This window comes from Nematostella vectensis, chromosome 3, assembly GCF_932526225.1.
Source record: "Nematostella vectensis chromosome 3, jaNemVect1.1, whole genome shotgun sequence".
In the NCBI taxonomy this organism is placed as follows: domain Eukaryota; kingdom Metazoa; phylum Cnidaria; class Anthozoa; order Actiniaria; family Edwardsiidae; genus Nematostella; species Nematostella vectensis.
Window position 1 is genome coordinate 15,351,501 of NC_064036.1, and position 27,862 is coordinate 15,379,362.

At 41.9% G+C, this 27,862-nt stretch overlaps 3 protein-coding genes across 10 annotated transcripts in view; 2 read left to right on the plus strand and 1 right to left on the minus strand.

The window, feature by feature from the left end:
- The window catches only part of LOC5522273 (SCO-spondin), a 28,919-nt gene extending 23,074 nt beyond the window's left edge, over positions 1-5,845 (plus strand). For all 7 annotated transcript variants that reach the window (XM_032367439.2, XM_032367440.2, XM_048724943.1 and 4 more), the window contains 8 exons: positions 20-151; positions 1,162-1,320; positions 1,854-2,072; positions 2,236-2,502; positions 2,958-3,104; positions 4,386-4,620; positions 5,041-5,205; positions 5,358-5,845. In XM_032367439.2, coding sequence (XP_032223330.2) covers positions 20-151; positions 1,162-1,320; positions 1,854-2,072; positions 2,236-2,502; positions 2,958-3,104; positions 4,386-4,620; positions 5,041-5,205; positions 5,358-5,364 — 1,331 coding nt within the window. In that variant the 3' untranslated portion in view covers positions 5,365-5,845. The remainder of the gene's footprint in view (positions 1-19; positions 152-1,161; positions 1,321-1,853; positions 2,073-2,235; positions 2,503-2,957; positions 3,105-4,385; positions 4,621-5,040; positions 5,206-5,357) is intronic.
- A 5,754-nt stretch (positions 5,846-11,599) lies between these two features.
- On the plus strand, positions 11,600-14,141 carry LOC5522272 (galanin receptor 2b). The gene has a single exon (XM_032367746.2). The coding sequence runs from the start codon at positions 12,230-12,232 to the stop codon at positions 13,358-13,360; it is 1,131 nt and encodes a 376-aa protein (XP_032223637.2). The 5' UTR covers positions 11,600-12,229; the 3' UTR covers positions 13,361-14,141.
- Positions 14,142-15,629: 1,488 nt separating this feature from the next.
- The window catches only part of LOC5522270 (lipoxygenase homology domain-containing protein 1), a 35,631-nt gene continuing 23,398 nt past the window's right edge, over positions 15,630-27,862 (minus strand). For both annotated transcript variants that reach the window (XM_032367742.2, XM_032367744.2), the window contains 16 exons: positions 27,633-27,801; positions 27,202-27,321; positions 26,619-26,809; positions 25,515-25,674; positions 25,392-25,415; positions 24,773-24,902; positions 24,296-24,416; positions 23,479-23,547; positions 23,268-23,315; positions 22,804-23,079; positions 21,541-21,756; positions 20,996-21,136; positions 20,146-20,296; positions 19,898-20,036; positions 18,122-18,215; positions 15,630-17,252 (listed from right to left, as the gene is read on the minus strand). In XM_032367742.2, coding sequence (XP_032223633.2) covers positions 16,725-17,252; positions 18,122-18,215; positions 19,898-20,036; positions 20,146-20,296; positions 20,996-21,136; positions 21,541-21,756; positions 22,804-23,079; positions 23,268-23,315; positions 23,479-23,547; positions 24,296-24,416; positions 24,773-24,902; positions 25,392-25,415; positions 25,515-25,674; positions 26,619-26,809; positions 27,202-27,321; positions 27,633-27,801 — 2,577 coding nt within the window. In that variant the 3' untranslated portion in view covers positions 15,630-16,724. The remainder of the gene's footprint in view (positions 17,253-18,121; positions 18,216-19,897; positions 20,037-20,145; positions 20,297-20,995; positions 21,137-21,540; positions 21,757-22,803; positions 23,080-23,267; positions 23,316-23,478; positions 23,548-24,295; positions 24,417-24,772; positions 24,903-25,391; positions 25,416-25,514; positions 25,675-26,618; positions 26,810-27,201; positions 27,322-27,632; positions 27,802-27,862) is intronic.

Consider the following 27,862-nt stretch of genomic DNA (forward strand, 5'->3'; position numbering starts at 1 on the left):
ATGTTATTTGTTCCATCAGCATGGAGCACGTGGGGCGCGTGTAGTGCTAGTTGTGGCGGGGGGATTCAACAGCGCAGGCGCGTGTGCAGAGGGACGTGTAGAGCGACCACCACAGACACAAGAAAGTGCAACACTGGCGAGTGCCCTCCAGGTACAGACACGCACACCCATTCACACAGACAGACAGACAGACACACCCATTCACGCAGACAGACAGACAGACACGCACACCCATTCACACAGACAGACAGACACACCCATTCACGCAGACAGACAGACACGCACACCCATACAGACAGACAGACAGACACGCACACCCATTCACACAGACAGACAGACAGACACACCCATTCACGCAGACATACAGACAGACACGCACACCCATTCACACAGACAGACAGACACACCCATTCACGCAGACAGACAGACACGCACACCCATTCACACAGACAGACAGACAGACAGACACACGCAGACAGACAGACACACCCATTCACGCAGACAGACAGACAGACAGAGGGCCCTCCAGGTACAGACCGGTTTTAATCATGCTTAAATATCATACATCATACTTTAAGCCTGGCGCACACGGCATCACAACCGTAATCATAGTCGTAATCATAAAGAACCTCACGGACACAAGAAAGTGTAACACTGTCGAGGGCCCCCAAGTACGGACTGGTATTAATCATGGTTAACTACCATGTTTCATACGTTACATAGTTAAATACCATGCCTCATACGTTACATGGTTAAATACCATACCTCACGCATCTAGTTTGATCTTGTTTGCTGTTGGCCACAAGAAACATTATAAGATTAAGAAAGAAGACATACGTGTGAGATTCCTATATTCTTCGAGCTAGACCCCGTTTCTTCTATAATAGGCGATTTTTTAGTGAACCGTCGGTCAAGGAATTTAATTATGTTGCAAAGTAGCTCTTCTCGGGACCGTGACACGTCACCACCCAATGGGCCTGCACCAAAGGGCAAAGGGTAGATTATCCTAATGTACTTATCCATCAAAACTAGGGCAGTCGCTGAATTTCTAATTAAAAATAATTAATTATTTTCCCACTTTTTCTATGAACACCGTAATGTCTCCGTCTTTCCGACGCTTGTCTGATACGAACGTATTCATGTTCTACTGTGTTTCTCCAGCCTGTAGTGAGACTCAGTCCGGTACATCTGGCCGGTTGAGGTCGCCTGGGTACCCGCGTCCCTACCCACCCAACCAGGACTGCGTGTGGGTCCTCACGGCCCCCGAGGGTCACAATGTTCGACTGACGCTGAGAAGCTCCCGCTTAGAAACGGGCACAGGTAATTCCACAGTTCTTTTATTCTTGTTTGTTTGAAATTATTGTTTAGTTTAAAGTTTTTATCATTTTGAAATATATATAACCTGCCCTGCGTTAGTTGGTACTTTAGAAATAAAACTGGGTTGTTTTTATTGTAGGGTGGATTTAATTTCGCAGTGATTCAAGGAAATTTTATTTCGCTATTGCAAGGGAGTTCGTTAGGCTTAATTCTTTTAAGAATTAAAATTTTCGCTGAAATGCGCCTTGCTTTGCGACGCCCTATCCGTGTTTACTTAAGCCTAGTTACATATAGTCGTAACAGCCGTAAGTGTCGTAAGTGACCCTTACGATAGATACGACCAAAGTGACGGGTCGTTTCACGGTCGTCACAGATAGAACTGGCACGACCCTTACGATTGTTACGACTATATGGAAACCAGGCTTTAGAATACTCGATCAAGCTGCGTTGCGTAATCTGGGCTACTACCCCTTGCAAGGCGCGCGAAAAAGCAGAAAATGCCATTGCCAAAGATGCTGACACCGTTTCTGTTTCAGGAGCTACGAACTGTCCAAATGACTACCTTGAGATCCGGGATGGCCCTGACGCGAGTTCCCGGATGTTAGATAGGCTATGCGGCTCCACGTTCCCGCGGACGTTTGTGTCGTCGGGACAAAGTTTATGGGTCAAGTTTCATTCAAACTACAGGATCGGCTACAAGGGCTTCTACGGCAGCTGGACCGCAACTCAAGAGACACCTATTAAAGCGCTAAAAGGTGACGTAAATGATCTTCCTTATAAGTTTATTAATTAATTTATAAATTTTTGGATTAATTTATTCATTAATTTATTTATACTCTTTTTCTGGGGAGAGATGGATTGAATGTGGCAATAACATGCTGGTAGCATTTTCTGACATTTTTGTTGATCTATCGCAAGGCTTAAAGAGCGACCAGGAGGTATGCGGTGGTACTATAACCAAGGATTACGGCATCCTACGAAGCCCTGGATATCCAAACAAATACCCCGCCGGCCTTGACTGCCAGTGGAAGGTATTCGCGCGAAAAGACCGAAGAATTCGGTTCTGGTTCGGGATTTTTGACATCTACGATGAGCGATGGTGTCGTTACGATTATTTGTCACTGCGGGATGGAGAGTCGTCGATGGCCCCCTCTCTCGGCCGGCATTGTGGAAATAGAAAGCCAGGTAATATATTCTGCTACGAGGAAATATATCCCGTGACTGACAGCGCTTAAAATGTATGAGCACGCATGCTTTGGCAAAAGCCAACACAATCATAGCGTTGAATTGTGCGAGATAAAATGTTACTTGTTGAGGCTCTTGCGACTATTATGTCCTTTTTAACGTGGCCAGGGTATCTCCCGTGTCTCTATGGACAGTCTAACGTCGCTAACGTTACCAGATTTTGTTTTGTTCGAAGTATTTATTCGACAAAATTCGTACAAATTCTAGATTGCCAAGTGATAATGCTTAAATTCCCCGGGAAGTAAGGCTTACAAGATTTTTATTGCGTCATCGCATGACCTTCAAAGCATTTCGAATTTTCCAAAGGCCGTTTACACTCTTAGTACAAGGCAAGTCCTCGTTGCAATCCAAACTACATTCCCCTTTTAATGACTGACTCTAGTTATTCTCTCCAGGACCCTTCGAAACAACTGGTAATAGTTTTCTAGTGAATTTTCGCACCGCCGACTCACACCGTCAACAGCGCCAAGGGTTCATGCTGGTGTGGACGAGCTACCGAAGCAGGTCGTCGTTAGCCCCGCGCAAGAACAAGAACAGACAAGGTGCACACTGCAGCTATTCCAACTAAGTATTTTACACATGTTTGCGCTTTGTCGTAAGTGCTGATGAACCGCTAAAGGCAGCAGCATAACAGCCTAGTCTTGTGGTTTTTGTTCTTGCCCTCTTCTGGTGTTTTTTGTTCTTGCCCTCTTCTGGTGTTTTCTGTTCTTGCCTTCTTCTGGTGGTTTTTGTTCTTGCCTTCTTCTGGTGGTTTTTGTTCTTGCCCTCTTCTGGTGTTTTTTTTGTTCTTGCCCTCTTCTGGTGTTTTTTGTTCTTGCCCTCTTCTGGTGTTTTCTGTTCTTGCCTTCTTCTGGTGGTTTTTGTTCTTGCCTTCTTCTGGTGGTTTTTTGTTCTTGCCTTCTTCTGGTGTTTTTTGTTCTTGCCTTCTTCTGGTGGTTTTTGTTCTTGCCTTCTTCTGGTGGTTTTTGTTCTTGCCTTCTTCTGGTGGTTTTTGTTCTTGCCTTCTTCTGGTGTTTTCTGTTCTTGCCCTCTTCTGGTGGTTTTTGTGTTTGCCTTCTTCTGGTGGTTTTTGTTCTTGCCTTCTTCTGGTGGTTTTTGTTCTTGCCTTCTTCTGGTGTTTTCTGTTCTTGCCCTCTTCTGGTATTTTTTGTTCTTGCCTTCTTCTGGTGTTTTTTGTTCTTGCCTTCTTCTGGTGTTTTTTGTTCTTGCCTTCTTCTGGTGGTTTTTGTTCTTGCCTTCTTCAGGTGTTTTCTGTTCTTGCCTTCTTCTGGTGTTTTCTGTTCTTGCCTTCTTCTGGTGGTTTTTGTTGTTGCCTTCTTCTGGTGGTTTTTGTTCTTGCCCGGTGCAGTTGTTGTGCCGGTGCTGTTGTTTTTGCTGCTGCTGTTGTGCTATTGTTGTTGCCGTTATTTGTTGCTATTTTCTATTGTTGTGTTCATGTTCTTGTTGCTGTTGTTTTGCTATTGTCAGTATTGTTCTTGTTCTTGTTGTTCTTATTATTGTTTTTGTTGTTGTTATTATTGTTTTTGTTGTTGTTATTATTGTTGTTGTTATTATTATTATTATTGTTGTTCTGCTTTTGCTAGAACTGTGTTTTTGTTGTTATTATTATTGCTGTTGTTGTGCTTTGCTATTACTGTCTATGTTTTTTTTTTGTTGTTGTTGTTGTTGTTGTTATTGCTGTTGTTGAGGTCTTTGGACAGAGAAGGAAGTTAACGTGATTCAGCCGTGTTTTAGTTAAACTAATCAGTAGTTAACCCTAGACAGCCTGTCTGGACGTACAACACTTAGTCCAGTCCAAGTCACTAATCCTTGGTCGTTTGCAGATGCTTGTGACAATGGTTGGATCACCCAAGAGGGCTCTTCATTCTGCTACCTGTCCTCGAAAACCAGGACAACATGGCAGGACTCAAAATTACAATGCAATGCCATGAATGCCGACCTCGTCACCATAGACAGTCAACGAGAGCAGAACTTCGTACGCACGGTAGCACGCGGCTCCTTTGTCTGGCTCGGCTTCACTGATCTCAGGACGGAAGGGCGATGGATATGGGAGAGCTCGTAAGTATTGAAGCAATGTCTTTATCATATTTATCATCGTCATCACCGGCATTTCTATATGATCCTTATAATATCATCATTATCCTACCCATTAACCTTCCCATCCTACCGTGTGGGGCCCGGGGAAGAGCGGCGCGTGAGAGGCTATCATCATCGCCACAGCCATCAACAGCAGCATTACTATCGGCATCGTCATCATCATCTTATCACCTTTCCTCTTTTTCAAAAAGCTATTGCTCCCCACCCCCACCCCCCTCAAAATTTCTTTATACATTGGAAACTCGAGATAAAAGATATAAAGGCGATATATATTTTTTTTGTTATCGGCAGACTGTTAAACCGAATTCATTTTTAATTTAAGTGTTGTGTACATTTACCTGAAAATGACTGCGATTTATATGATAAAATTATGGATTTCAGACATGTCGAGACACCGAATTCGTTTACTAATTGGGCGCGAGGTGAACCGAGTAATGGAGGAGGTAGAAAAGCTGAAAATTGCGCTGTCATGAAGCCAAACGGGGAATGGAATGACTATCCCTGCAGTGGTTATCAGTTAAACTATATATGCAAGAAGAAAAAGAGGTGAGCTGAAAAACAAAGGGACTGGGGAACAGACAGACGAACGAGAGAACAGGCAGACGGACAGAGTGGCAGACGGACAGACAAACAGACAGACAGACAGACAGACAGACGTATGATGCGAGTAACCCGTCGAATGTTTTTGTGCTCTTCAGGAGCTGAATAAAAACCTTAACAGAGTCCAAGGGGTACGGTTGAGCTCAGCATACGTACTAGAACACCACTCCAAGAGCAGACTCCAACCCTCTACGCCAAGAGTACCAAGAAATACCAAGAGAACGATTGTATAGAACATTTACCCTGGCGACACTAGCCATGGTAACAAATATAAATATAAAGGAAAATTTACAAATATTGCAGAACTAGAAAAGGAAATCGCTGAAAGTCTTTGCGCCCAGCGAGATAGTCGAGTTAGAAACTGGACTATTTTGGGCAAAATGCAAGTTCAGTCAGGTTTCAATGTATTTCTATACAGAAATGTTCAGCACAATAGTGGTACTTCGGTATCCTGTACATATTAAAGAATAAAAGGTTTAAACCATATATCATATAGTATAATATAAGATTTACTTGAAAACAATCAGCTAGCTTTAGCAAGTGCTGTACAATTATTATTATCAAATAAAATCAAATTTAACCCTTTTATGAACGAATCATTTATCTTAGTCCGGCGGATATGTGTTTGAATTGCGCACTTTTTTCTAAAGTTACCAATTTTAGCATAGTGGTATTTCTTAATACCCTTTTCAAGATAGGCTAAAGAGCCAAGCTCAGATCAGCTTCAATTTCTAATTAATAAGGAGTATTGATTTGGCCGCCATTTTTAACCGGAAGTGAACTACCTTTTTATAAAAAATAAATAAACTTGCACATTTTGATACTGTTTTACACTAGACAACTAATGTGAAAGTCAAAGAATGTATTTAAACACAATATTTTTGAAAATAACTGCAAATTTTTCATTTTTGGAACTTTAAAGGTGATAGCCACCTTTAACCGGAAGTAGTCGAAAGTAAAACCTCGGACGTATATTTCATCCCGCGCCCTCTAGTAAAAGACACCAATTTTATTGCAGTTGTAGGTTGAAATAACCTTTATAAGATAAGCTATGGAGCCAAGGTAAATCGGCTTTTATCACCGACTAATATGGTTTATCATAATTGCAGCCATTTTGCACTGGAGATTAAATTTGGCATTTTTGAAAGCACAGATATGCACATCTTGTTTAAAAGTCTACGACTAAGATATTCATAAAATCCATTTAATACTTTTAAGTTGTAAAAAAAAAGGCAAAACTGATTAGGTTTCTGCTACTAATTTTACCTTTTTTTTAAACCGGTAAACACTCTAATCAAACCAGATTAATGCATATACAAATAAGCAATGAAGCATTTTTTTTGGTGCAAGTGCAGCGTGCTGGGCAGCCTATCTTGCATCTAATAGCTCTTGGTTCCTCATCTAATAGCTCTTGGTTCCTCATCTAATAGCTCTTGGTTCCTCATCTAATAGTTCTTTAGCTTCTTGGCACGCCTTGGAAATTCTAGTAGCGTTTGTCCAAAGCGGCTATGGCAACTGTTGTCCATTGTGCTAAAAAGACGGAAGTATTTAGACAGGGAGGAGTGCTTGCCCCCAACAATGGCCTGCTTGAAATGCAGCTTTCTTGGTGTGTTGTATGATAGCCGCCTTAGTCGGTAGAATGACATCAAATGCTGTTCCTTTCTTCACGAAGAGCTGCATTCTTGCCTTGTCTACTTTCGACTCTCTGTACTTGTTCGGTCTTATAGAAGCAGTGGAAAGCGCTCAAGTGTTGCCAAACATTCTGTCTGTTATCTTAACTGGCCTGAAGGCCATCTGTGGCTTCGGGGAATACATCAAGTACTGTCTTTCCCCCCTATCCGCACAACAGGATACAGTACACCTGTAAATGCGTGAAATTTTAATTGGCGAGAAACTCCTTTGACTCTTCTGTAGAAAAAGGAAGAAAGGCAAGAAGAGTGATAAGCGCACACCCGAGGCCACCAGATCAACAGTTCCTACTGTTAGAAACTGTTCATCTTGTAGCACTTGCACATAATCATTTACAGACGTTGAAGTCAATAGGTGGAGCGGCCCGCTCCCGTGGTTCTTGGTATCCCCACCAGGCAGATGCTTTTGTCTTCTTTCTTTTCTCTTGATCCAGCTATTGAGCGTGATTGTTTGGTATACTTGGGCTGGCTATATGTGTCTTTTAAATCATTTAACGACTTTCGAAATTAGTGAGTATCAACGCGTGACGTTTCACTTTCTGATTAAATTGTCGGTCATTTTAATATCCCAAGATAATCCGTGATTAAATCAGAATTTCTTTTGGCTCCATAGCTTATCTTTAAGATGACCATAAACTACTTCTGAAACAAGTTTTTTTTATTTTTGTTTAAAGGCGCAAAGTGAAACAAGCGCCCAGTATTTACTCTTGACTACTTCCGGTTCAAAATCGCTGTCACCGTAAAAGTTACAAAAATAAAAAATATATTGTTACTTTAAGAACTCTTTTGTTTAGCTGCATTCTCTGACTTATATTTTATTTGTCTATGAGTAAACTTTCTTATAATGTGCGAGTTTATTTATTGTTTTGGAAAAAGTTAGTTTACTTCCGGTTCAAAATGGCGACCAAATCAATATTCATTATTAATCAGAAATTAAAGCCAAACTGAGCTTGGCTCGTTAGCCTATCTTGTAAGAGGTATAAAAAAATATCACTATGCTAAAATTGATAACTTTAGCAAAAAGTGCGCAATTCAAGGTAAAATCTGCACATTTCCGCTGGACTATCTGAGCTTGCAACAGGGAACTGACCTTCGACAGAGTTTCCCTCCTTACATTTAAGGGAGTTAAAACGTACGAATTTATGGCAATTACCACAAAAAGAAAGAATAATTGCATCGTTATATAGAAAACAACCGCTCTCTGGGTCATGCTACGCTGAGCTGGTAGCTGTTGCAGCCATACCTTATGACGCACGAGCCGACGAGATAGCAGGAACTCAGAGAGGACGAGGACCTCGTGGTTTTAAAACAGACTGACAAAAACTCTGTTTCTCCTGCCCTTATGAAAATCAAGATTATTTCCCATACATTTTACGAGTGCCGGCAACGAAACGTTGAATTCCAATGGGTGGAAAATCCCACTGTATCTGAGCTTTGCTGTGTCGGTGTCCCCTCCCCTCCCCCCATATTTGTAGTAAATTTACGCAATTTTGTAGTTTTCATGCGCAGTATTACGGTATTAGATCCCTACGCTACCTTCCCAACGCTGCGCACGCATTAGGGTGATTTAGATCCACGACGCCGGCAAGAGAACGCCGCCTCGCGCACGTTCGACTGCGCGCGCACGCTAATTTTTGCCGGGGTCCCGTCCTGAAGAGGACGTGAAAAAGCATGGAATGCTGTCCTGAACAGGACGCGACGCCGGCAAGAAAAGCGTGCGCACGCGGAATCGGACGTGTGCGAGGCGGCGTCTTCTTGCCGGCGTCGTGGATCTAAATCTCCCTATTGTATGTTTATGTGAACGGAAAACCTGATAAGCTTGCTGACAACATGGGCGTGAAAACGACTCGTACCGCGAGAAAGAATCAGCCAAGGCCAAGGTTCGTGACCAAATAACCGGTACACCAAGTGAAAAATTTCCGATGCGCGCCGTGTGAAAAATACCGAGAAACAACACGCATTCCAGAAGAAAAACATCATTACCGAATACCCCCGAATTGCCCAAATGGCATCGAGTCACTGCCAAATAAATTCGAGTTCAGGGGCGTAGCCAGGGGGTGGCCTAGGGCCCCCCCCCTCCCTTTTAGCAGCCAAAAATACAGTAAATGTATGAGACATTATCTAAAATACAGGAGAAAGGGCCTTGAAAGTCCCTTTTGGGTCCCCTCCTGTTAAAAATCCTGGCTCACCGCTGAAGCCAGAAATACCATCGTAACAGCAAAAAATCACGAACAAAAAATCCTTATCCCAGACCCCAGCATTTGAGCACACTGCTAAATGCGTCGCCTGCTATATCTGTCTCATTAACAACACGTTGTCAAGGAGCAAATACGAGGCTCTAGTACCAGGATAAACCAAAACACATTAGGGTACGTAGTGCTGACTACAGGAGTTTAAGTGTGCATGGCGCACACTTAGGCCTTGGTTTTATCAGCCTGGACTCTTCTGAAGTGTGTGCTTCTGAAGACTTTTCCGGATAAGGCAAAAGCAGTAAAAATAAAACATCGATCTTTCACTTCCTGTCTCCAAGATAAACATGCGGCCTTTTTTGTTTCTTAGGTTCTGTTTATCTTCGTTCCTGGTTGAACACCTTACCACCCTCAAACGCCCAAAAGCCCCCGTATATGCGGCAAGGAAGCGTGCACGGAAGTGGCCCGGAAATGCTTAAGACAAGGAGCAATTACTACTACTTGTCATTGACTTGACGCCGTGGTGTTTTTTTTAATAAGAAAATGGTACTGGTCCTTGTTTTTTGATTATTTTGCTTCAAATCCTACGCAAATCCATTTTTTCATTCATGATTTTTTTAATGCTTTTACGATTGACTGTCTAGCAGCACCGCTCTTCGAGAAGTGTTATCTTGTGAGAAGGCGTTAACCTTTCCAAAAGTCTATATCTCGGGTAGGCAAATCAGGTAACGATTGCAATAAAAAATACGATTACATAGGAGCAATAGGCGATTCTAGCTATTCAGTGCGCGCGCTTGTTTTCATTCAAAAATACCCTAGGCTACCACAGCTGAAGCCCCATCTATACTAACAATTTTTAGTTAACAATTTTTAGTTTTTTATTTGCTAGTGTAGATGGGGCAAATTCGGCAATTTTTATGTGGCAACTAAAATTGCTCAAAAGCTAGCAGGTTTACTTTTTCTCGGCAATTAAAAATTGTCACACTTACAAAAGTACTAAGGTGATGCCAACAAATATAGTTGTCAACTAAATATTGTTAGTGTAGATGGAGCTTTATAGAATGCATGCCGTGCGCGGTGCGTATTACTGTATTAGCTGGAATGGCCTACTTCGTCGGTACTCATTATATTGTTTCTACGTTGTTTGTGATCGACGACAGGTAGACCACTGCAGGGTATGTGAACCCACAATTCCACAGATCAGCAGGATCTCCACGAGGGGTATTCAAACAGACTCAAGTGATTTACCCAGCATCAAACACAATAACGCCATTTAAACCGGCAATTGCAGACAAACGACTGTCAAAGCTCTTACCACGCATTAACAATATATAAAAATATCGCGGGCGTAATACCGCTAAAAGCTCGCAAAACCCATTTAATCACATTTAAGAGAGATTTGAAATGGATTTGTTTCCACCAACTAACTGTGAAATAAGAAGTCTTGCAGGTGCCTTCCGTTAGCCCTCAAAATGATTAGAACCGTTGAGGAGGTGTAGACTTTGTGAACGTGTCGCGTTCGCTGTAATAAAGAGACCGATACATGGCATGGTGTCAAGGCTCACGCATGCGTGATCAAGCAGGTGGAATAAATCTTGGCCACAAAGAATACCATGCGCTATACGACACATCCCTACACACCACACAGCGTTATACCAACCAGAGCACACGACAGCACGCTATACTATTAGTGATATCAAACTTTCACTCGGCCGCTTCTTATATTTACCCACCTCCACATTATTAACGGGTAAACTTACGAAATAACCATCGAAAACCATAGCTTCCTGCACCATAATTCATATAAAATGCTCAAGAGATTGTAAATACGCCAGTGCAACTGTTTTTTTTTTTACTAGCTCTATAACCGTCTCCAACGCAGCCATCTTTCTATAGATGTATAGCTGTTAGGATGAAATGGTAGCTGATAAATTTACTCTTGGATCTTCAGATACTTTATGTGACAGAAAAAGAGGCAAAGAATAAATGCGAAAATACATATGATAAGAAACTAAATGCTCAGAATGGCTTGAAAGTTATCTAATTTTACTTTTAAAAAGTTTTTAGACTTTGGTGTTGAAAGTTAATATTAAAGAAGAGTTAATCAAATATACGCCTTGTAGCCCTCCGCTAACGACCAAAGCCCAACTTAAACGCAAACAAAACGGCTTGAATAATAGGCAGTCGAGCTCGCTATAAAAAGCATGTTTTGATAACCCATAAAAGCTTTCACAAACACTATACTTTTTAGAATGATAAAGCTTAAAGGCCTTGATTTTTCGTAGTATGAATAAGGAATTACTTGATTTAACGGATTTCCTTTCTATTTTAGGACAACTCTCCAGTATTTACTGTTGACATCGCGTGTCCTGCTTAAGATAAATATAGAGTTAATTCTACACCCACATACACGAGAAAAAAAGCGGTAATTTCTTCTTCTAAGCGCTAGCTTGGACATACTATTCTTATATCAGATGACGCCATAGAAACGCCGTCAATTCCATTTAGGAATTCATACAGGTTATCGCGGGTTCTCAGCGCCGAACCTTCAAAACTGCACTTATTGTGTTTAGAAATACCCGCATCTATGAGTTTTGACAATGAGTGTTTTCTTATACGAACAAATATGTCAGACACTTGGCTTGCTATTTTATTTGAAAAAAAAAATGAAGCTGAGCTACATTGCGTTGGTAAGTCTTGCTAAAATATTAGCATAGTATTAATTAATGAACGCAAAGGAAATTCGTCAATTTTTTAATTATCTTACGCACTTAATGAGACGAGCTAAGGACTAGTGACAAGAGACTGGCTAATTTATGTCTATCGGCAAAAGGATGCCAATGGTTGGCTTTCGTGCGCATTGACCAAGTGACAACGCGTTCCTCTCGGCAGTAATTTTCTTGCAATTCTCTCATCGAGTTCCGCTCTGTTTGTTTCGATCGTGTGCCTTGACTGAGAAATGACAGACTCCGTCCCCCCGACACACGGAAACAGGCGGTAATCCTGCTCCGCTGTGTACTGAATGACCGATAGAAAAGAATTCTGAGGTCAAACGAGTCGTCAGATAAGACAAGTCAGGTCTTTCGCGAGGCAATGGAAAAAACGAGAGACAACCTCACAATCGGTAGGCAAGACACTGCCCGCAATGAAGACACAAACAGTACGGATATAATGTATGGAGGAATAATATGGTGCGCGGCTTTTGGGGTTGAAGGTTTCACCATCGTCGTATGCAACTTGCTGACGATCGCCGCATTTGCAAGCAAAAAATGCTTGCGAAAAAGAGGGACTTATTTACTCATTAATTTAGCAACCGCGGATGTGTTTATCGGCCTGGTGCCTGTTCCAATGGTAATGTATTTCACAGGAGTGGAGTTTAAACTGTGGAGAGCTGTGTCTCATAGCACGCTCAGCTATACGTATTTCGGACTGGATATTTTATTAGGGCTGGCATCTCTGGGAAATCTAACGATAATTGCTTTGGAGCGCCTGTTCGCGACGCAGTGGCCATTTCATTATAGGACTCTACGCCCAAGAAATTATTATACAACGATTTCAATAACATGGTTCGTAGCGGTCGTTATATCGATGCTGTGCTTTCTAACGCAATACCTCACTAACAAGCTTATGATGTCAACCTATATATCCATGACATTTGTATTTACGGCGTTCTTAGTGATCTGCACTTCGTATGCTATCGTGTGGACAAAGCTTAAACTGCACCGGAGACATGAGGATCATTATCGTAAGACTAGAGAAAACGAGCGGAAAATAGGAATCACTATGATAATATTGACCGTGCTATCCCTAGCGACATGGCTTCCCTTCGTGATGCTCAACTTAGTGGTTGTATTCGCGGATGTACCTTTTCCAAGTCAGACGACTATTCTAGCTACCAAGATGCTGCATTACGGAAATAGCCTCGTAAATTGCATAGTTTACACTTTGCGGATGCCCCACTTTAGAAGCTCCGTGTTTGTACTTTTCAGGCGACACAAGAGATATGACTATAGTACTGGGTCTCCTATCGGAGAAACCTCAATGTCGCCTTCACATTATCTGCGAAGAAACACTTTTTCTAACTGCTCTATGCCGCCTTCGGCACATTTTGAAAAACGACGACATTCCAAGATGGATAACCTCAAGCCCACTGCAGACGTGAACAGAATCGTTGTTCGCGACTTCAGATTGTTTCTATTGACTGGAACCAAGAGGAAAAGATAGTTTAAGTTAATAACCCCCGTGGAAAAACTGGCAGGATGTATTGTTTGTTTCTATATTATGTACAATGCGTTTTCTATTTTTTTTTTCATTAGTTTTGAACAAAAACATCCTTTGAGAACCAAATTCGAGATTGTTTTCCTATCCTCTAAATGATCTAAATCGTATTTAAGCGACGGCGTTTATCTTCTTAAATTCCTCTAAAAGCTGGTGTCAAAACAAAAAGAAAAATTGAGGTATTGACTTATTAAAATGTGGAAATTACACTTTAGTCAATGACTAAAATATTTTATTTAATACTGAAAAACTACGGATGTTTCTATCCACAGAAAGTATCTAATTTCCTTCATATTTAGTACGTATATTTAGTTTGGATATTTAGGTCGAAAAAAGGATCATCTTTCATACAGCCACAGGTCAACAAAAACCGCCAAGGATCAGGCTATTAATTTTGGAATCACTCACTGGTTCATATCTCCTTGTTTCGTTCAGACAACTGCTGCAAATATTTAAAAGTAGTCATGCAGTACACCACAAAACTTTCAATGTTTTTCCCTGTTTTCTCGCGAAAACCAACCCCAAGACATAAACGAGGCCATGTTAGCGCACCCTAAAGCGTTAAACGATATCGTACGCTTCAAATAAGGGTTTTTTTTGTAATCCAGCTTTAAATATAAGTAATCTTTCTAAAGGCTATAATCCCCAAGAGTTGTCAAGCGAAGGTAGACTCGACGGCTTCGTGTGTAATTACAAAAAGAAATGACAGAAAACAGCACAACAAAGGCAAATTTATTAATGTGTACTAATATAAAGATTGCATAACGCACATATAATGATGGCAACGGAAGATTTCTCCTCGTGTAAAAGTTCCGCTTGAGGCGGGAAGTTTATAAATAGCATACTGACAAGATTGCCGAAAACGGTAAAAAAAAAAAACGACGAGAAAATGGTTAGAGAGAATGGCATAAACTCTAAATTGCATGCAGGACTTTGATGAATCGATAATTAATTTTGTCGGGATTAGTGAGTGTCAGCACGCGTAAACAACAAAAAAGCGCGGGAAAAGTAATAATTGCCATCACGCGATATGTGCGTGCACGTGGCAAACAGCTCAATCGCAGTCTCATCATCATGTTTTGAATAGCGATTGCCTATAATATTTGCCAACTATACAAGCGCTGTTCGTGTTCATATATTGATGGAGCTATTCGTAGGTTTTTGTGGATAATATTGAAAGGTTGCTAGTGGAATTTTTGGCGCAGGGACAATGCCTTAACTTAGCAGTCATAATGGATCATATGGAAAAAAAGCATAGTATTTGAAGATTCCTTTATAAGAAATGACCAACTTTTTGTGCACCCCCCCTGTGTACGCGCCTGAGTTACGTAACTGTGTTCCAAAAGGTCTCGTGCGAGACTTGAAATCTCTTGATACGATGGGAGCTCATGCTCTCCGGGGATTACATAATATCAGAGCAATGCTTTTGCTTTTCACAACAAGGGTATCGTTACTCAATTATCCCTTGTCTTCGCCAATATACCAAAGCACTTCTACTATCGTGTGATCCGCCTAAACCCCACTGTCATACAACCCCTATCACTTCAAAGCATCTGCAGTAATCCAGAAATCAAATCAATTCATTCCTGGGAGTTCTACCGTATTTCAGAATTGAAAGCCTTTTATCTGTTTTCTTGTTTCAGTATACCTTTTTTTACAAACTCAAACAGCTAAAACATCGTTTTCGTCTGCCGGTAGGTTTTTTTTAAAATTTACAGCTGAATTGCAAATGTTTGAAGCTTATAGACTTAACGGATAATCCGCAGAGCATTACAAGGCTGATATAGTGCAAAGACGATGCCTTGTGGTGTGGATTTGGCTGTACCACGAGGACATAACGACGTAAGGCTTAAAAGATCTTCTGTTTGGGTCTTCTATAGGTAGTTTCGTTATTCATTTTTTCTAGGATTATTTCATGACAGATACACATTCTAGCTTACTCGATTTAACAGATTATATACCACCCTCCCCTCCCCTCATACAAAACACGTGGTCATAGTTAGATTAATTGAAACGGCTTCATCAATGAATTACTTTTGTGGCCATACTTTCTAATATGACAAGAGGATGAGAATTGTGTATTTTTTTAGTAAAAGAGAAGACAAATATCTATAAAACGTTTATTTTTATGTCTAGGATTCTATCATGAAATATATGACAAACGTCTGAGGCGATAGTTCCGCATAAGGAAGTAATAAAATTAACGACCAAAGAATGGTTTTCAAATAAGTTTAATCAACAGAGAATTAACATCTATTGAATTGGAGGGAGTGCCGGCCTATGGCCCTTTTATCAATTACATTTGTGCAAAATATATATGCAAAAATATCTAAAATATACTACATCTAATTGCATTAAATTTATACTTCTATCTACCTAGCATAGAAAATTCTGCATTTTTAATATATTAGAAAAAATAAGTTACATGGTGAGTAACGCGATACAAGACGAAAGGTGGATGATCTAATCTACTCTAAAATACAAATATTAGTTAAAAATATTAAAATGCTTTTAATCTAAGGCATTCGTCCGACATCATTTCAAAATACATTTACAGCATTGCTTATTTCTATAAAAACAGTGGAAATTGCCAATGGCGAACAAGCCAGTATCCCCACTATATCCCAAACAAATCTAGATGACCGCTTTGAAGGTTTCAATGAATACAAAGTGGGCGGGATCATAAGAGCACTCGTAAAGTGGCAACAAATGTTATCATACTTCAAATGTGTGTTGTCTTGATAAACAAAAAATCTGGCCCCAAAAATATTCTATCGATAAGCCTGTGGCAAAAGCGTACTTCAATGTGTATCCTTTCTAGTCTAAAATAATTGTCACAGTGTTCGCAGAGGAGATATTATGAAGAAGGTCACTGTTAATCTTGGATTAAAATAACTGGAATTTCTTGGGGGGAAATGCTATTGACGGAGAGCCGACCCCCAGGCCTCAGACAAGCTAGTCTGACATTTTAAGGACCGTGTCAGCACATTTAATCTAATGGGTTGGTAGGAAATTGGGGTAGAGGAAAGCAGGGGCCCTCTTGCACATTGAAAACAGCAATATGATTCAACATACGCGAGATAAGCATGGCTACTCCCGTATCTTTCAATCATGACATTACTAGAATACCCCTATTATTGGATCTTCCCCAATTTCTGCACCCCTTCCATTTTGCCAACTTCTCCGCTAACTACACTTGATGGATCCGAGGCGTGGCTCGCTTCATCCCCCAGCCACCCCGCAACGCCGTTCTTCTTGCTCATGACAAATTATGCGAGACGATCTCCTCACCCTATAGTCAAGGCGTGGTTCAGACCAAGTCGTTAGGGTCGTCCTGATCCGGGACTCTCTTCTTTCCCGGCGACGCCACAGGCGGACCGTTAGGCTTTCTATCCTTCATCTCGTAGACGTCACGTGATCCTCTCAGGCTGTCGTCTGACGTGTACGGCGGAGGGAGCTGATTCAGGCTGCTACGCCAGCTCTGAGGCTTATCGCTAGCCTCGCTCCCATGCTGACTCCCGGATGTGCTACCGCGACCCGAGCGGCTAGAGGGCGGTGGCATTCGGTCCAGGCTTGCTCTACCGGCTGAGCCCGCGGTGGGACTGCGTTGGTAGAACTCTCCTTGTCGCTCGATTTTGTAGAGCTCGGGGTCGCGATCTACCTGTGGCGACTGGTTCCGCCATGATCTGTTCGATCCGGATGGGGTTCCGGGCGCGGAAATCTTGTCCAATTCGTCGGGAAACTCGGACAGGTCGTGATTCTGAGCGTTGGAAACGTCCCAATCTTCGTTCTTCATTTGTTCCTTCAAGCCCTCGTTGGCAGACAAGCTTGCTAGAGTCTGAAATGGGGATTACAAGAAATGATGTGAGATTTTCTGTCACTCTTAAGGGATGAGGCGGTGCTATATGCATGGCTGGTGTAACATGGGGGATGAAGCGGTGCTATATGCATGGCTGGTGTAACCCGGGGGATCGGGAGTGTTATATGTGTCACACTCGGGTCTACAAGTAGAGGGCTTTTTGAAAAACGGTTATAGTAAGAAGTGATTTTACCAAATTACTAGCTAACTTGACAGCGTACTAAAATCGAGACCTGATAAGAAATTATTCACGTTTACATGGCCCAAGCACCTGATTGGCTGTAAAGTTTACAAGGCACAAGCACCTGATTGGATGTTAAGTTTACATGGCATAAGCAACCGATCGGCTCTAAAGTTGCATGGCGCAAGTACCTGATTGGATGTAAAGTTTGCATGGCACAAGCACCTGATTGGGTGTAAAGTTTGCATGGCGCAAGCACCTGATTGGCTGTAAAGTTTGCATGGCGCAAGCAACTTATTGGATGTAAAGTTTGCATGGCGCAAGCACCTGATTGGGTGTAAAGTTTGCATGGCGCAAGCACCTGATTGGGTGTAAAGTTTGCATGGCGCAAGCACCTGATTGGCTGTAAAGTTTGCATGGCGCAAGCACCTGATTGTATGTAAAGTTTGCATGGCGCAAGCACCTGATTGGCTATAACATTTGCATGATTTACGCACATGATTGGGTATAACATTTGCACGATTTACGCACCTGATTGGCTATAACATTTGCATGATGTACGCACCTGATTGGCTATAACATTTGCATGATTTACGCACCTGATTGGCTATAACATTTGCATGATGTACGCACCTGATTGGCTATAAAAGTTGCATGATGTACGCACCTGATTGGCTGTCCGTACGACTCGGTCGTCGTAGCGTTCTTGTGACTTGGCAATGCGCACCATCCGCCGAATGCCTGTGGTCTTACGCAGGATCCTGGAGATACAAAAGTACTGTTAGAACCGCGAATTAATTTCTGGTATTGGCTATGCTACGAATACATCACTTCATAAAGAAAAGGGCTGATACATGATGAATGGGGATGGCATATTCCAGTGGGTTTTGTAAAAATGTTATAGGTCAACCATTTTTTAAATCACGCTGTTAAAGGCAATGTACCACCTCGGTACGAGCGTCGGGATACGTCTCTTAATACACTCACACATATGAATCTAAAACCGCGGGCAATCGATAAATATCCTTATATAGCTTTGTTAACTTATAGAATTCTTATCTTCCCTAGTTTCGTCTCCTAAACACATATATCAATAACATATTTTTCCTTTCCAGTTTAGGGACAAGTTTCGTTTTCTTAGCACAATATCAACTTGATATAAACTTGATTGTTGTTATTGTTTCGAGGTATTTTACCCACATACAACAACACACGTGTGCGTGATACTAATTTAAGCAGTGTCACTCAGTGAGTATCAGGCTTAAATTGTTTTTTTCTTAAAATCAGTCAAATCAATTAATATATGGCAAAGAGTTCAAGTTTAAATCCCCCAAGCGCACTTAAGGCTGGGTGTGCCAATCAGATTTTTTGCGATATCAACCAAGAAAGCGTGGGAAAAAGAAAGTCAGGACAACAACTAATGCCCCTTGCCCATTATAGTATCAGTAGATGTGTCAAGTTTGCGATAAAAGTTTAGGTTTAACAATATCGTTATTTTGAGATTTTATTAAAAATACTGTTAAAGTCCGCAAGTAGGAACCTAGAATTTAAGTACTCATTAGGGTAGAATGTTCTTGTTATAAAACATTTACGTAAAAACCTGTTTAGCCTAAAATGTGTAATAGTTTCTTAATAAAAAATAGTTATAAATAAATAAATTGCCACATTAAATAATCTAGGTTCACAAAAAAAATAATACCATGAAATGCTTATACAATTTATAATAAGAATTTATTTCGATTTATATTTTATATAAACCGTTATTATATCTCATGTTATTATATGTAATGTTTTTTTTTACGTTTAACATTTTAGGGATGGCTACACCATGGTGAGAAATTCACAGAATTTACCATCAATTTACCATCCTTATTAATGCGTTGCAATATTAGAGCCTTGACCTTGACCTTAGCAGCAATGTGCGCGGGTTATTTTGATGACCGCTGGCTATAACGGTTATGCCATATCGCGACACGGCAGATGAGTATAATAGAAACCAGGTGATCAATTTAAGTAGTTGTAGCCCTGTGAATTTCAGCACTGAATCTATCCTGGAATGTTTTATCAACCAAACTACGCACTTTGGGTAGAAATAAAATATGAAAAATATAGTAGAGCATGAAAAATGCAGCATGTGAAACGGCTATAACTTTTCTCCCAATATTTCCAGATTTCAGCAAGGGAGAAGAAACAATAATTCGCTGGGTTGATCATCATATGATCGACACGTGATTAGTACGGTGATCATGTGATCTACACGTGATTAGTACCGTGATCATATGATCTACACGTGACTAGTACGGTGATCATACGATCTACACGTGACTAGTACGGTGATCATATAATCGACACTTGATTAGTACGCTAAGCACATGATCGATCCACACCTTAGTTCAGCGCGCACGTGACCGACGCGTGATGTTTTTTTGTTACTAGTACTTACTTGGCGTTCTTCTCGCTTTTCTGGCCCAGCTGGTACAGCGCACACATGATTGACACGATGGTAGCGTCGTTTATGACACGAGGCTCACGAGGTTCACCGGTCGGCAGGCGATTCACCAGGGGCCCTGTGCCTTTCTCGCCTGTAATGACAAAAAAATGTCATGCACGATGACTGTAATTGTTGGTGCCAACTAGGTACAGGGGCAAACAAAACTGTTGTCTAGCGTCGTACATTGTCCGCCTACTTACCAATAATCCTCTTGTTCTCGCGGTCCACTGACAGGTTCCTCAGCAATATGGCAGACGCGCGGATAGTCGGGTCGTAGTCGATCCTCAGCAGGCTGATCACATTCGGTATGACTTGCTCGCGTCTCGTATCACCGCGGATCTTGATGGCCCACTGAACCACAAAGATGTTACGTCAGATGTCAGGAAGAAAAGATAAGAGAGCCACTGAGCACAAAGATGTAACGTCAGATGTCAGAAGTTAGGCAAGAGAGGTCAAAACAGCCAACCGAAGTATAAAGATGTGATGTAAGGGAATATTGCTAAGAGAAGTAAAGAGACTATTGGAACACAAAGATATGTCAGCTATCAGGAAGATTGGGAAGAAAAGTCTAGAAAGCTAACTGGACACTGCAAAGAAGTTATGGCGATTGCCAGGCAGAGAGGGAGGACTCATCTGCTCAGCATAATTTTTATTGTCCAAATTTCACTAACCACAGACCAAGCAGGGCCCGATAGAACGCAGCTCCGACAATCGTTTGATTTACCGACAATCAGCCCTTAATTCTCTGGATGACAACCAGCCCAACAAATAATTGCGTGTGAACCCGTCCTTAATGCTCTGGCTGACAATCAGCCCAACAAATAATTGCGTGTGAACCCGTCCTTAATGCTCTGGCTGACAACCAGCCCAACAAATAATTGCGTGTGAACCCGTCCTTAATGCTCTGGCTGACAATCAGCCCAACAAATAATTGCGTGTGAACCCGTCCTTAATGCTCTGGCTCCAACAAATCATTGCGTGTGAATCCGCCCTCAATGCCTTGGCTGACAATCTAACAAATCGTCACGTGTAGACCCGTCTTGTGGTTACCTTCCACGAGCATGCTGTCAGGTTATGCAAGGCACCAGCAGATCCCTCCAAGGTCTCGTTATTCTTCGCGTTCTTCAGAAGGATGAAGTACTGTTGCACGGTGGTACCTTGGTACAGAAGGGCTGCGCCCTGTGCAGGTCCCTGCGAGGTGGGAGGTCAATTAGGATAGAGAAAAAAGTACGTGCTTAAGGGCTAGACAAGGACTGCATAGGTCCCTGATAAGGGAATTAAAATTTCTAGAGATAAGTACGGGCTAGAGGGGCACGACAAGGACTGCATAGTTAGGTTTCTGGTAAGTGAATTAGGATATCTAGAGAAATGACTACCTGGATCTTCCCTGAATTTAATACGTTATTGATGAACAAAATAAAATTATTGCACGCCTTGTCGCCATCCTGGTGACAAACTAATGTCTTTTATTAATTTATTAATTAATGGTATCTATATTAATTTCAATTCGCTACGAAAAATGGCAAAGTATTTCCAAATGATACAATAAACCGCCTTCTTTTTTTTACTAAGATTTTTTGGGTGCAGAATTTTACCTTATTAGTCATGGGACTCATATCAGAGTTCTTCGCGTTTTTCTTCTTCTTCTTGCTCTTGCCGCCTCCGCAGCCCGCAAAGCATCCTTGGCTCTGCTGTTCCTTAACCACGGCCTTGTCCAGTTGGACTTCGTCATCTGTGTGGATGTCTCGGTCGAGTTCGCTCTCGAGTCGGTACGATAAGTTACGCATCGTACATACACAGTTCTCCACACACTTTAGGAAGGATAAAAAAAGAACCGTGTTACGGCATACACAGAATCCTACACAAGGAGTAAAAGAACCAATTTAATAAAAGCAATGGGCATAAACATACACACTTTCCTTGAAACTTTTTTAAAACATTCGGGACGAGAGAAAAGCACGTTACCATGCAGAGTTCCCATTCGGGAATGGAATGGAGGCCATTCAACCCATTCTGCTACCTGTAGCAAAATGACTCGAATGCCATTCTGAACATTCTCTACCAACCATTCCCATTACAGAATGATAGGGAAAAAAACGCGCCCTAACTCTTATTCCTCAGCGCAGTATAGAGCACACGCATGTCGAGTAAGTCACCGACTCAGACAAACAGTTATCAGCACACTGAGAGCTAGGGATAAGGATGGTAAACTACCATCAGGGGTCTGTACTTTGAGTAGAAAGCTTAGGTACTGTAACATTATTTCAAAGATATACATATTGGTTATACGGAATTCCCTTTTATAGCACAAACGGGTACCGTACTATCTGTTGTTTCTATCTGAATTTATCTCCAATGCTTAAAGCCAGCGGGAAGCATACTATATTAAAGGCAATATAAAACAAAACTGGATCCAGGCCAGGCCAGCCCAGGCCAGGCCAGGCCAGGCCAGGCCAGGCCAGGCCAGGCCAGGCAAGGCAAGGCAAGGCAAGGCAAGGCAAGGCAAGGCAAGGCAAGGCAAGGCAAGGCAAGGCAAGGCAAGGCAAGGCAAGGCAAGGCAAGGCAAGGCAAGGCAAGGCAAGGCAAGGCAAGGCAAGGCAAGGCAAGGCAAGGCAAGGCAAGGCAAGGCAAGGCAAGGCAAGGCAAGGCAAGGCAAGGCAAGGCAAGGCAAGGCAAGGCAAGGCAAGGCAAGGCAAGGCAAGGCAAGGCAAGGCAAGGCAAGGCAAGGCAAGGCAAGGCAAGGCAAGGCAAGGCAAGGCAAGGCAAGGCAAGGCAAGGCAAGGCAAGGCAAGGCAAGGCAAGGCAAGGCAAGGCAAGGCAAGGCAAAATGACTTCCCTGAATGTGCATGATCCCTCACCTCGTCGTTCCAGTTCTTGTTTTTTACGGACGTCCTGATGATCCAAACGAGACAGTCAATCAAGTACTCCTCATTACGCATATCTTCCCGAGCCTGCAGTCCAGCGGATGACAGGTTACGCACTATGCGCGTCGCATGTCTTAGCAGCTCAGACCACTGACCGTCCATCTTAGGTGGATCGCGCTGAGCGACATTTCGATCCCAGCCGGAGTACGTCTTGATGATTATGATGACGAGCATGTGTAGACACAGCCTTAGGATGCGCAGGCGAAGGGTCTGTAAAACAAAGCCAAGTTCGCATGACTATTGGTCGGCGCTGCTACGCTCCACGATAAACAATTAGTTTTATGCAGCTTATAATAAATATGTAGTGAGCTGAGATATACATCAAAACAAAAAGGTTAAGAACGACATTCAATAAACGTGTATTGATGCAGTAGATAAAAAGTCATCATTTTACATACCACGAGAATAGAGAGATTTCTTAGCACGACAAGAACAGCAGACCGGTGCTAAAACAAATTAAATAAAACAAATGATGAAAAATGATTCCTAGGTATAATGACACATGGTCGATAGAAGATTGTAGGAATGTCTTGGCAGCTAAACGACCGATTGAATAATATCACAGATAAATAAGAAAAACAACATAAACGTATCGAAGAATAGACTTACCTCAGGCTTGTCTGATCTTTGTAGCATTTCTATTAATTTTTCAATGCCATCGCAGTCTGCAATTTCCAGCTGAAAAAAACAGAGTCATTAAAAGAAAGCAATTGACAATTTTTAAAAACCCTTGAAGTCAACCGTACTACAATGGTATAGTTAGTGTATTCTACATTAGAAAATAGCTTCAATAGTGGCGATAGGCCGACACAAAAGATTCTCCTACTCATGTATTCCAAGTATTAAACTATTACGACGATTCTTGCATTTGAAAATCGTTCTTAGAGTTAACAGAGTCGTTAAAATTGCAGTAAAGCACTCTCGACAAGGGAAGCACAGCCAGACTATAACCCGCCAATTCACTATAATGAGGTCCCTAGGGTATCCAGTCGTTCCCTCCCCATATAGTTTTTACAAAGCTGTAGCCTCATAGCACAAGTGTTTCATAACTCTGATTCCCTTTACCATTTAAAAGGACAATTTTGTTAAAATAACTTGACATGCTTATTTTACCATGTACTGGTCGCTCTTAGTACCAGAAGGCAGCGCGCAAGAGGCCTCGTCATTATGGGATCATTCTTGATCACTATGGCATTATTCTAGAAACCATTCTGGGACCATTCTGGAAATCACTCTAAGATTATTCTAGGAACCATTCTGGGACCATTCTGGAAATCACTCTAAGATTATTCAAGGAACCATTCTGGGACCATTCTGGGAATCACTCTAAGATTATTCTAGGAACCATTCTGGGATCATTCTGGGAATCATTCTGAGACAATTTTGGGATCATTATGGTAAAGTAACTTAATACGTTTCAGCTCACCTTGTTCTGGTCGCTCTTAGTACCAGAAGACAGGTTTCTCAGCACGCACGCGGCGGCGAACCTGACCTGGTCATTCTGGTGACTCAGGCAACGCACGACAATCGGGATTCCGCCGAGGATTCTACAAGGTAAGATAAATTCTAAGAACGTTTCTAGGAAAAGAGACAATGAAAACACAGGAAGGTTGATCATCAAATGCAGTATTTTGGACGTCAAGTAACAGGCGATCATCGATCAAGTATGACAATTTCTTGGAATATTTTCTAAGAATGACGTCAAAGAAAAATCATTTGTAAAGTAAGAGATGAAAGGCAGTGTTACTTATTGCTTATAGGAAAGGTGAACTTTATTATAAATTAATATACAACAATCTATTGGTAGTCTAGGAATTGCAACTTAATCACCAAGACTAGAATGGCATGGAGTCCACCTCGTAAAACACGCTCATGTTAATACCAGTACGATGGCTTTATTTACCTGACTTTGTTCTTGACGTCGTCGTCGTTGTAGCACAAGTGTTGCAGGTAGAACCCGGCGTGGATCATCTTATCCACGTTACCTGACTGCATGTAGTCCAGCAAGTCAGGGATATCCGGCATCTGGCTCTCTGCCACAATAAGATACGAGTCGGAGGTGAGACGTTAGCATTCAGTAATGAGCAAGTGTGAATCATATGGTAAGGCGGACTATATGGGGTGAGGGGTGCATGAAGGCATAAGTACTTGGTAATGGACAATGGTGGATAGTACGCTCGAACAAGCACTAAGGCAGACTATATGAGGGGAGTGGGAAGGTGTCAGCACTTGGTAATAGACAATGGTGGATAGTACGCTCGAACAAGCACTAAGGCAGACTATATGAGGGGAGTGGGAAGGTGTCAGCACTTAGTAAAGAGACTTAGTAATACCATCGTACACAATTACAAAGGCGAAAAACGCAGTTGGGAAAGAGATAAAGGGATTAGGCAAGGCCGCTATAGCTAAAGGCTAGAGATACACATTTTTACAATTTTTACAACTTCAAAATCGGGTATTCCTACTTTTACTTTTACAAATTGAATATGAATTTGTAGCCGCATTGTTGATAAATAACTCACCTAACTGGCAGTAAGTCCATGAATCTGTTGGATACAAAAAGAAGAAATGTAGTTGAAGTATATAAACTTGTAAGTACTAAAATAAGTGATACAGGTTAAAAAGGAAAAAAAAAAAGACCTTACCGAGTGGTATGTCGATGGGTGTTGGGTCAGGTCCACCGATCCATCTGTTGTTCTTGAATACGTAACGCTCCTTTCTTGCGATGTGATAGACGACAATCTCGTCAAGAAGCCAGCGAGGTCGCGAGCCGCGGTTATCATGACCGACACGGAATGTGCGCAGCTAAGGAGAAAGTTATTACAGTAAGTTAAACAGTCCTTCTCAAATCAAAACAGCCAGAACAATGGGAAATGTATAAAACTAGGGGGAAAGGGTGGGGAATCTATATATTCTTAGCTCAAAACAATTAAGAACTGGAGATGTAAACTAATGAGGTCTCTAGGTAAATCAAACCACCCAATCCAGAAACGAGAAGTTCGTACAGTGTAGTAAAGAGCAAGACAGCTTTTATTGGACTGTATGTGGCCTTGTTATGCTTGTGTACACTTAAGGCTTCGAGGACACAATGTGTTTCCGGGATGTTACCTCGTTTAGCTACTCAAGGAGTGACTGTTGAAGGCGCAAAAATCTTGGCAGAAACACTAAAGCTAGAGGAATGTTTCTTTAAACTTTTTCCTCGTTCAGAAGGGGATTTCAGTTGGAGGCGTACAAGAAATTGATCTTGTATACGAAGATCTGAGAATTGTTCAACACAAGAAACCATGCCAAAATCCTTACAAATAAATCCAGAGTAAAATAAAGTGGCAACTTAGCACGGTCCGGAGGGAGGGGTGTACCACTGTAGAACATATTTGAGTGACTGCGGTTGTTTAACATTTAATCGGAAATTAAGGAGTGAGATCCCTTTCCGGAATGCCATCATGGTAAGAAATAGTTTCCTATATTCCGGATTTTCCGGGATGACTTGTGTACCATTTGCATCTCTACCCAGAAATTCTACTTTTGGGGTCCCGGGGAATAGTGGCCGATGGGGGCCTCGGTCAAATATTCTATGGAAAACTGCAAATGGTATGCGATTTTCTGGAATTTCTGGTCTCCCCGGTGAAAGTTGACTACCTCTCAAGCAATTCCACATTTTCCGGAATTTTTCCAGTGGGAGGAATCTGTACCATTTAACAAAATAACCGGAATTTCAGATTCAATGGTAAACAACCTGCACGATATACCTTGCCTACATCCTTGGCCTGGATGCGGAACCTGTCCGTCTGTCCTTGTTGGAAATGCATGGCGTCTTTGTTTTCGCCGAGGTCTATCTCGCGCGTGTCCCCATTATCACCTATCATCTGACAGTACACGCTGCAGTCCGTACCCGCTCCGGGCTCATCTGCCGTCTTAAATTCGAGCTCGTAGTCGGTATCTATAGTTTAAATGGTCATTTAATTTGATTATTCAGTCATTGTTGGTATTAGTTGTTGGGCTAGCCCAGTCAACTTCTAATATTTTGCACACACAGTGGCCGTACATCTAAAGCAGGGTTTTCACTAGCGAAGAGAGTTGAGACTGGAAAATTAAAGCGGAGAGCTTAGTTATCAGAAACGTAAGGAGCAGAGAAAGAAAAAAAAAAAAAGAAAGCGTTATTTTTCTTCCTTCTCTCCCATCTGTACTTGGGTAGTTTACGCGCTGACTTTCCCGCACGCGTAACATCTGAATATCCGCTTTCTTTGCTAGTGTAAATAGGCCTTAAAGAAAGTCAAATTGTTAAGAAGTGGGGATATTTTTTAGACAAGAGTCGATTCACATGTGTCTTACCTTCAAGCTCCATATCGCCGAAATCTGTATTAAGAGTGCCCTGTATTGGTCTCGCAGACTCCGCCTCGTTTTGAACTTCTTCCATAATTGGCATTTCCTCAACAGGTCCCTTGTCGCCTCCTGTTAGGGACATAGGGGAAAGATGCATTTGTGAGCGCTAAGGTGAATCCATGCATGGGGTGCTCTTTTAGCCATTCTGCAGGGCTCAATCAGTTGAAATAACACGGAATAATGCATAAAATTATTTAATTTGTTACAAAGCGCTTGATATTATATATATAAGATCCAAACAGAAACAAAGTCTTATACTTCTTCTATATAGCTTCTTCTTTTCGACCGATGTATATGGATATTTTTTTCTCTCAATTGGTATCTTGTTCGGATGACTAAAAGGCCGCCGACAGAGATATTTAGAAAGTCTAATAACTTGCCTGGATAAAGGACCGTCTCTGTCTCGTCTTTGCCGTTGACCACTGCCAACCAACGCCCGCATTTAAACACGTAGTGCTCGTTGCGTGACGGGATATCTACATGGACCTCCTCTAGCAGCCACGGCGGGTCCACACCAGTGTTATTATGACCGATTACCATTCTGTTTAGCTGGGGGAGGAGTAGAGAGTGGCTTTATTTTCAACGACAAGTGGACGACGCAGAGTAAGAG

Excerpts from the sequence above, each read along its gene's own strand:
- LOC5522272 (XM_032367746.2), top strand. The coding sequence starts at position 12,230 with ATGGAAAAAACGAGAGACAACCTCACAATCGGTAGGCAAGACACTGCC.